Source organism: Oreochromis aureus, linkage group 1 (assembly GCF_013358895.1).
Source record: "Oreochromis aureus strain Israel breed Guangdong linkage group 1, ZZ_aureus, whole genome shotgun sequence".
NCBI classification, from domain to species: Eukaryota; Metazoa; Chordata; class Actinopteri; order Cichliformes; family Cichlidae; genus Oreochromis; species Oreochromis aureus.
In genome coordinates, this window is record NC_052942.1 from 31,165,314 (window position 1) to 31,174,542 (window position 9,229).

Below are 9,229 nucleotides of genomic sequence, written 5' to 3' on the forward strand. Positions count from 1 at the left end.
CACTTTCCTCACATCTGTAAACAATATTCAGATTTTTACTTGTTTCTGTGTAAAACCTTTCAATTCTGCATGTAAAAGTGGACTAATTAACCATTCAGTGCAGTATATACTGTATGCTTTACTTTACTTTAACACACACAGTCAGTCCAATATAGTTAAGTCAGCATCATCAGAAAACAAAGAAAATATAATATAAAATATAATCTATCCACAGCTATTAACACAAATTCATTAATGATCTCTATCATTATTAATCTCCATATCAGTAAAGTGATGCCAATTCTCTGAATACTGATTTCAGAGCATGAAAGCCCATTTTGGTATTAAGTGAATCCCCACTACAGCGATCAAGGTAGTTTGAAAAAAGTGGGTTACAAAAGGTTTATCAGTTGGGCGCTGGGAAATTTTGGACTGACTCCATCTTGGACAGGTAGGATATGAAACTCATTCTATGTGGGAATACGCTAATTGTGAGATTACAATTAGCGTATTCCCACAGATGCCATGGGATAGAGATGCTGATGTAACAGTCTGACCGAAAGCTAACTTGGATTAGCATTTATTTTCCATTTATTTCCCATTCCAATAATGATTTTATATATACGCGCGTGTGTGTGTTAAAGAGTCATCACAAATCTTCGAAAATATATCTATCTATGAATATTACAGAAAAATGAAAGCTCCTTTGTTTGGACAGTGGACGTAAACGCAACCTAGACACGTGACTAAAACCAGGAAGTGGATTCAGTGTCAACAAAGAAAGGGTGAGTGTGCAGTTGTTCATATAGAGTTTTAGTTTTATTCTTAGTTCTGTAAGACTCAGTTATTTTTAAAGATTTTTTTTTAAATCACCCAAACTAAACGGCATGAAAAGTTTAATTTAGAAAATCGGCATGCTTCGTGAGCAAACGCTAGGCAGCTAACCGGGTTGAGTGGTAACGTGATTCATTACAACCTCGTAGAAAAGGTAATCGTCAGGTAATAGCGCATTTTGACGTGAGTTCCTCCTGTGGATCATGGGTCTAAGGTTTATTTTGTGTCAAAAAGACCTGCTGTATCTTCACACTGAAGCAGAGTGAAGCTGTAATATTATACTGTTAGCTAACAGGGTATATGTTGTGGTCTACCCCACCGTGTTAAGCTTGTGTTCTGTGGACTAATTGCAGGTGTGTAGGGTTAATAAACACGAAGAGATGGCCTCGTCAGAATGGAATCTGTCTTTGAAGCTGGTTGATCAGCCCAAATCCATCTTCCACTTCCCGGAGATGATGCCAGGTGATGTTCCACCTGGAGGATACAGGGTCGCCACCCTGAAACAGCTTGTTGCAGCTCAGTTCCCAGACTCCATCCCAGACCCTGAACTAATAGGTACGTCACCGTCGTCCGTTAGCTGTCAGTGAAATCTGTGCATGTCTCTGTGTGAAAATCTCACCACTCTGTTCTGTGTGTTTACCAGAGTTGGTCCACTGTGGACGCAAACTTAAAGATGACCTTACACTGGATGCCTGTGGGATTCAACCAGGATCCACCTTACACATCCTGAAAAAGACATGGCCAGAGCCAGAGAGTAGTCCAGGTCTGTGTGTATGCATCATTTAAGCTTAAAACTGTGTTTAAGCTGTAAATGACATTGAACTTGTGAATCTGAATGTGTGTTTGTATTTTCCAGAGCCTGTAAACAGGGTAACTGCAGCAAGGGAGTTCAGGGTGTTTCATGCTGCTCTTCATTCTCTCAGCTCTGCCTACAGGGACTCGGTGAGTAGAGGAAACACACTGACGGTAACTGAGCTGCTTAGGTATTCAGCTAATTTTAGTGAGTGTTAAAAAGAACTTGATCTTTCATTCACTTCTTATGAGATTTCTCTCTCTCCACAACAACCATTTTGGCTAATATCAAATTTTATTAATACCAAATTGGCTAATATCAAAATTTTGTTTGAGGAAAAGAAGAACCAGAGATCTTTTGCTTGTTAGGGAAATGTGTAAACAAGCTGCTGTTTCAGCTAGGGGTGGGTGCTGTTATGTACAATATATTAGATTAGTTAATGAAGTTATAAATTAACATTGGTTTTCCAGTGTTAGTCCATGATGTGTTAACTCTATTTGAAGTAAAGTACCGGAATAAGAAACTCATTTCAGCACCTCTAACAGACACATGCAGTAGAATGGGACCATTGAAGGTCACTTTGAGTTTCATGTATTGTCCTGAAGCTATCATTAGCTGCTTTACTTTCCAGAGCCCTGCCATTAGACAAGGCAGTTCATCTTTCAGAGAAAAGTACACAAGTGTTGACATTTTCTGTTTTTGAAAGACATGGTACTCTTTCATTAATGACAAGTGTGCGTAAAACAGTTGGCCCTAAATATGAACCACTCAGCTGGTGGTTTCACAGCTGCTTCTTTTTTTTACAGTGATTACATGCCTTGAACAGACAGCAGTGTAGTTCCAGTTAAGAAATGTTGTTTTGTGTTGAGATAAGGGAATAGTTATCAAGTGAAAACGTGAATCAGCTGTAAGAATGGAAAAAAAAAATCATTCATAATTCATTGGCCATATGCCTTAGCTCTTTTTTTTTTTTTTTTTTTTAGACCATGTGGCTTCACAGCTTGCATAAAGTTATTTGACACAGGCACTCAATTTTATTTTGGTCATGCCTTAAACTAAAATAAATACATAAATAAGTAAACAAATAAGCGTTTGTCCTTGACCATGAGATAGTTTGGCGCAAGCAGCTGGAATCTTCTCCACTGTCCTTTGGATGATGTCACATCTTTGTTCAGTGGTGTTTACCTCTGATTGCATCACCCTAGTTGCATGTCAGAGCTATGAATAAACAGATCCCAGGCCACTAGGAGCTGCTTTAAACATAAATGAGTTTAACTGTTGCAGCTTTTGCAGCATTCAACCTCAGCAACATTACAGCATGTTGGCTTAAAAAAAGATTGGACTATGTGGATTCTACATAAACTGGTATAAATAAGTCACTACTATTGATAGTGCACTATATGAACAAAACAAGTGTGCCACATATGCATTACAGGAGCTGCTTGGCCCTGGTCTACTGGAGCTCCAGGTGCACCTTATTCAATTATTAAATCTTTCCCCCATAAAGACAACATTTGATGACCTCCCTGTACCCTTAATGATGAGTTTTGACACCCCAGAATAAATCTTTTAAAAAAAAAAGAGATGTTGTTTGACATCCATTGGAATTGTTTCTGGGTTTTTCCAGGCTGCACAGGCAGAGACCAAACCCAGTAATCTTGTTCTTTAAGCAGGCCTGACATATGGCAGAAACCATTCACTTCAGAAAAACAAGTTTAAGGGTTACTTCTAGTAACCTTTCAGGGGGTAAAGAGTTATGAAGTGTGTGCCCCAGTTCTTTGGTCCGTATAGTGTAGCTCATAAAAGTCAGGTCAGATGATACAGCAGGTCCTGTAGATGTATATAATCAGAGGTACTTGTTAGTTCACATGCTTTGGGTGCTGTGTTATGGCCCTCAAACATCATTGCTATCATCCTCAACTTGTCATTTACATTATATATAATGTATTTGAACAACTAGAACTTGCCCATGCCACAGTAGTGCTTGGCATGTTTGTACTTTTGGCAGACTGATATACTGCATTGCCACGAGAAAAGTGAAACAAAAAAAATCAGGTTAATAGATGTTGTTTATATGCTAAAAATGGGTCATTTTAGCCAATTGCTAAGTGGTTGCTAGACATGTATAATTCAACTTTTGAGGCTATAAATGAGATGTTATTGGCATGAAATTAAAACAACAAGATGCTTTCATGTGGCTAAAAACAGGTTATTTTAGCTCATTGCTTGGTGCCTGCCAAAACACTTGATGGCATCATAATATATCATGAATAATACTACAAATTAGTCATTTTAGCTTGCTAGTTGGTTGCTAGGCAACAGGATGATCTTATCATATCTGATATAGATTATAAACTCGAGGGTCCTAAGATGTAGCCTTGTGCCAAGTTTGGTTACTTAACTCTTGATGGTCTCCGAGGAGTTTGCGATCAAAGAAACAAAGCTAACCCTAACAGAGAGGCAGAAGTTGCATTTGTTATCGTAAGAAAACACTAGTAACTACTACAGCTCTTACTGTAACTGCTGCTACATTGCCACTTCTTCTTTTGCAACTATATTCATTGTCTTTTCCCCTCTCATAGGTCTATAAAATGCTGACAAATAAAGAGTCTCTGGATCAGATTATTGTAGCCACACCTGGACTCAGGTCAGATCCAGTTGCTCTAGGTAAGGTCATTCTGAGTTTCTTGAACATCTTTAAGTTGGTTTTGTTGTACCATGCAAATAGTAACAATTTCCTTAAATCCACACTCAGGAGTGCTCCAGGATAAAGATCTCTTTGTACAGTTTACAGACCCCAACATGCTGGATGGGTGAGTATGGCTTTCCTCTGATTTCAGCTCTGTTATGACGCGTAATATTCATGTACAGTGCGTTGGATGGTTGTCTGTCTCTCATAGGTTAATCAGTTCACATCCGGCCCTTGTCAACGCCATTATCCTGGTCCTGCATTCTGTGGCAGGCAGTATGCCCGCTCAGTCCAGTGCCAGCTCTTCTCGCAATGTATCAGCCAGTTCATACAGTGATATGCCGGGTAAGCAATAAAACTGAACTGAAGGAGGAGCATATTGATAAAGTAGTTCCAACTGCGAAATCATCTAAAATTCATTGTGCTTTTTCTTCCTTTTAATAATATTGTGTTTCTTTTAAGTGAATGTCCAGGTTATTTATCAGACAAATCTTTTTGTGTTTCTTGGAAGGAGGCTTCATGTTTGAGGGCATGTCAGATGATGAGGATGAATTCCAGTCTGTAAGTCAATACCAAACTGCAAAGATCATGTATAGAAACACTGATGCCGTGTGATGTTTAATGTTGTTAATAGCCATAACGTCACTTGGTGTGCCTAAATATGTGTGACAGAGTAGCCCAGCAGGCCCTTCTAACAGAGGCGGAGTCTCGGCGGGAATGCGTCCAGTGTCCCTGAGCCATAGTGGAGCAACAGGACCGAGACCTATTACACAGAGTGAGCTGGCAACTGCACTGGCCCTTGCTAGCACTCCTGATAGCAGCGCTGTCACCCCGACAACGGCAAGCCAAGTGAGGGTTATTTCCATTTTGAGATAGATATTCAAAAACATGCATAAATCTTTAAAACAGTAAATTTATGCAGAATTTACTTGAGATTATAATGTTACACATTAAAAAAAAATGCAAAAGCATTATTCCTAACACTCCCTACATCATTGCTTGTTTTTTTTTTTCCTCATCCTGTCTTTGATTAAGTCGGACCCCTCCAGTGGCATAGCCCCCATGCCAGCAGGGACACCAGTCAGTAACGATCTTTTCAGCCAAGCACTACAGCAAGCTCTGCAAGCCACCAACATGTCTGCTCTGCAGGTGAACTAACTGAATAAATCCCACATGTGTTCAGTTTATGGAGAAAATAATAATATACCTGCCATTGTCCTCATTGGGTATTGGCTTAGGTATGTAGTCCAGCTGCAGGCTTGTTTAGACAGGGCTATGTGTGGATAAAAGATTAGGCCTTGAACATGTTTTTGTTTTGCTAGGGCCGCTGGCAGTCCCAGATGCAGCAGCTCAGAGATATGGGGATCCAGGATGAGGAGCTGATGCTGAGGGCGCTACAGGCCACAGATGGTGACATCCAGGCTGCCCTCGAGCTCATATTTGCCGGAGGCCAAGGACTCTGAGCCCATGCCCCACGGACAGCCTTTTATAGATAAGAGAGCTTAAAAAAGCTGGTCACCCTGCTGCCCAGAAACAATGGAGCAAATTATGAGTGACAGTGTAAGGATTTCTTAACGTTTCCCAATACAGAACAGAAGCGATTCAGCTCATCTCCACAGGCCATTTTGTTTCTTATTGATGAGTCTTCTAATAAACCTGTTCATAATTACCATTTAAGCATTGTCCATGCCAGATTTATAGTTTGTTGTTTGTTGTATTAAAACCTTAAAGATAAAAACAACTCAAAGTTTATTTAAAAAGGTATTGGCTATATTTTCTTTACTGCCATATATATACCATCATTAATAGAGTTCTCGTTGGGTTTAAGTGTTGATTTAATTTCATGACGGCTAAAATTAACAATTTTTTATTTGGTTTAACTTCCCATAAGTTTCTTTTCTGCCTAATAACTTGAGCATATGGCCCATTGTAGATTTTTAACATTTCCCACACAACCTTTATAAAAGACCCATTTTCAAGTTGTTGTTTGACATAAATGTGTTAAATAAAATCTTTTTTTATTTCAGCTCCAGAGGTTCCATATAATACACGTAACACCTATTCTGCATTTACATTATCCTCCCTGCATATGCAATTCCCCTTTGTGTACACTAGATGGCAGTGAAGTAGTTTAGTTCTGTGGAGAGTTGCCTGATTATCATCTTAGCACACTTGCTGCCCTTTCCCCCCCTGTTAATTTAAAGTCTTGGGTTTGATCAGTTTTTTGCTGAACATTTCTTGGTAAATGGTTTGTGTTTGAAGTTGTGTGCCTTCATTTCTTTCAAAGGAGCACAATGCGCCTAGACAGACATCAGCATAAAAGAGAAAGTTGCACAGATAAGGTGAAAGCTTTATTAGCATTCTCTGATGTTCCTGTGCTTGTTGGAGAATTGTTACATTAGCTGAGTCCCCCCCCCATTATTACAGACGGATACATTTGCTTTGTTTTGTTGTCTCCCGTTGGGGTATTTAAGGGGAGGACATATTGTTAACCCCCCCTAAACACGCACACACATACACCCTTCCACCCCCTCTTCTTCTGCTACCTACCGTTCTCCATCTACAGTAATTGCCCTGCTTAGTTTTATTACGGCATCTGTGAATGTGACAGCTCAATCAGTGGATTGGCCTTTCATGAGCACAGCACCCAAACAGCGCTTTGTGTCTGTCTGTCCCCATTACCATTTTATATGCACGCACACCTGCGGGCAATTTCCACCTCCAACTGCCTCCAAGGGTATTTTAAAAAATAAAGCATTTCTATTGTGCTGAAGGAAACGGTGTCACAGGTTCAAAAGAACAATGGTGAATAAAAGTGCCATTGCCTTTCTTGCATATTAAAAAGGAGACAGTTTCAGTCTTTCAGAAAGAATTGTTTAATTTGAAGCCAGCAGAGTAGATGTGGCTTTTTGGTGCTTTAGCTGCAGAATAAATTCAGTTCATATTATATATAGTGGTGTTTTGAGTGCATACTACTGTATCTAAAGCACAGCTTCCATACTATTCTGAACAGTTTACTGTGGCAAATGGCACTATGAGAAGTTGTCATGGAGATGCTCGATGGTGTGCGAAATGCTGCCACACATACGGTATGGAAAACATGTTATTACACACCATATTTAAGTCCCTTTTGTTGGCAGCTGTGAGAGTAGTATTGACTATGTGTAATCCCTTAGCACCCTGCCTGAAATTATAAAACACTATAGAGACTGTTGGCACCTGTCGACTGTGTTTTATGAGTATAATAAATATATAAGATCTGACTATTCCCCCCAAAAGTTAAACAAATTCATTCTTGTTAAATTGTACAAAAATTACATTTTGATATGGTATTAAAGCATTTTCACATGAAACCAGCAAGTGTGAGGAACAGACACACTGTCATTTTTTGGACTGTTTACCTGTGTTTTTGTAGATCAATATAGCCCTATTTACTGGGCTTTGCCTTCAGTGCACTACAACCCTAGATGATAGAGCTTTTGAATAGCTTTGATAAATCAGATATTTTTAAGACTTCTGCGCAAGGACAGGAAATGGCGGATATAAAGAAGTACATTTAATGAGTTACAGTAAAAAGAAGTGCTTGGAAATGGTAATATAAACAGAACTTTCCATTTTTCTATTACCTGAAAATATTAGTTAATGATACAGAAAATATACTGTGAATAAACTGAATTTTCCGTTTCTTTCATATTTTGGGGTCGATAAAACCCAATTTTTTTCATTAAACACCAGCGTCCTCTATGCCTCCCTGACAGTATTTTTTTTAAGTCATATTTAATCAAAGAGTTATTGAGTTCATGTGTGAAGCGCTTGACTCACATGTTATATGTTGACCCCAACATGCCGTGCACAACAACTGCTGTTTTCTTGTTGTCAGGGACCTGGTTTGTGTTGGCATCAGTCCAACACTATGCAATGGCTGCGTGTCTGAGAATTATACCAGGGAGTCAAGTACTTCTGATTTCAGGCTCTATTTTTCCCAGGAGCTACAGCATCTAGTGTCGTACGTACAGGGAGTGCAGAATTATTAGGCAAATGAGTATTTTGTCCACATCATCCTCTTCATGCATGTTGTCTTACTCCAAGCTGTATAGGCTCGAAAGCCTACTACCAATTAAGCATATTAGGTGATGTGCATCTCTGTAATGACAAGGGGTGTGGTCTAATGACATCAACACCCTATATCAGGTGTGCATAATTATTAGGCAACTTCCTTTCCTTTGGCAAAATGGGTCAAAAGAAGGACTTGACAAGCTCAGAAAAGTCAAAAATAGTGAGATATCTTGCAGAGGGATGCAGCAGTCTTAAAATTGCAAAGCTTCTGAAGCGTGATCATCGAACAATCAAACGTTTCATTCAAAATAGTCAACAGGGTCGCAAGAAGCGTGTGGAAAAACCAAGGCGCAAAATACCAATCCGTGGCTGGATTGGTAAAGGGCAGAGAGCTCCAGTCCGACTCAGACGCCAGCAAGGTGGAGGTGGAGTACTGGTTTGGGCTGGTATCATCAAAGATGAGCTTGTGGGGCCTTTTCGGGTTGAGGATGGAGTCAAGCTCAACTCCCAGTCCTACTGCCAGTTTCTGGAAGACACCTTCTTCAAGCAGTGGTACAGGAAGAAGTCTGCATCCTTCAAGAAAAACATGATTTTCATGCAGGACAATGCTCCATCACACGCGTCCAAGTACTCCACAGCGTGGCTGGCAAGAAAGGGTATAAAAGAAGAAAAACTAATGACATGGCCTCCTTGTTCACCTGATCTGAACCCCATTGAGAACCTGTGGTCCATCATCAAATGTGAGATTTACAAGGAGGGAAAACAGTACACCTCTCTGAACAGTGTCTGGGAGGCTGTGGTTGCTGCTGCACGCAATGTTGATGGTGAACAGATCAAAACACTGACAGAATCCATGGATGGCAGGCTTTTGAGTGTCC

The 9,229-nt window shown here is 39.9% G+C and overlaps 1 protein-coding gene across 3 annotated transcripts; it reads left to right on the plus strand.

The window, feature by feature from the left end:
- Positions 1–669: 669 nt before the first annotated feature.
- On the plus strand, positions 670–6,321 carry ubl7b (ubiquitin-like 7b (bone marrow stromal cell-derived)). Of its 3 annotated transcripts, none has more exons than XM_031746589.2 (11): positions 670–764; positions 1,167–1,368; positions 1,457–1,576; positions 1,670–1,755; positions 4,189–4,273; positions 4,362–4,419; positions 4,507–4,640; positions 4,807–4,856; positions 4,968–5,144; positions 5,331–5,444; positions 5,618–6,321. In XM_031746589.2, exons 2-11 carry the CDS (start codon positions 1,194–1,196, stop codon positions 5,756–5,758), a joined length of 1,140 nt encoding a protein of 379 aa, XP_031602449.1. In that variant the 5' UTR covers positions 670–764; positions 1,167–1,193; the 3' UTR covers positions 5,759–6,321. The 3 variants fall into 3 exon arrangements, with proteins under 3 accessions (XP_031602449.1, XP_031602450.1, XP_039468367.1); XM_031746590.2 differs by lacking the exon at positions 670–764 and adding an exon at positions 797–978; XM_039612433.1 differs by lacking the exon at positions 670–764 and adding an exon at positions 797–967.
- The last annotated feature ends 2,908 nt before the right edge of the window (positions 6,322–9,229 follow it).

Excerpts from the sequence above, each read along its gene's own strand:
- ubl7b (XM_031746589.2), top strand. The coding sequence starts at position 1,194 with ATGGCCTCGTCAGAATGGAATCTGTCTTTGAAGCTGGTTGATCAGCCC. Across the intron at positions 1,756-4,188 it reads GCTCTGCCTACAGGGACTCG|GTCTATAAAATGCTGACAAA; the intron begins GTGAGTAGAGGA and ends CCCCTCTCATAG. Across the intron at positions 4,641-4,806 it reads TTCATACAGTGATATGCCGG|GAGGCTTCATGTTTGAGGGC; the intron begins GTAAGCAATAAA and ends GTTTCTTGGAAG.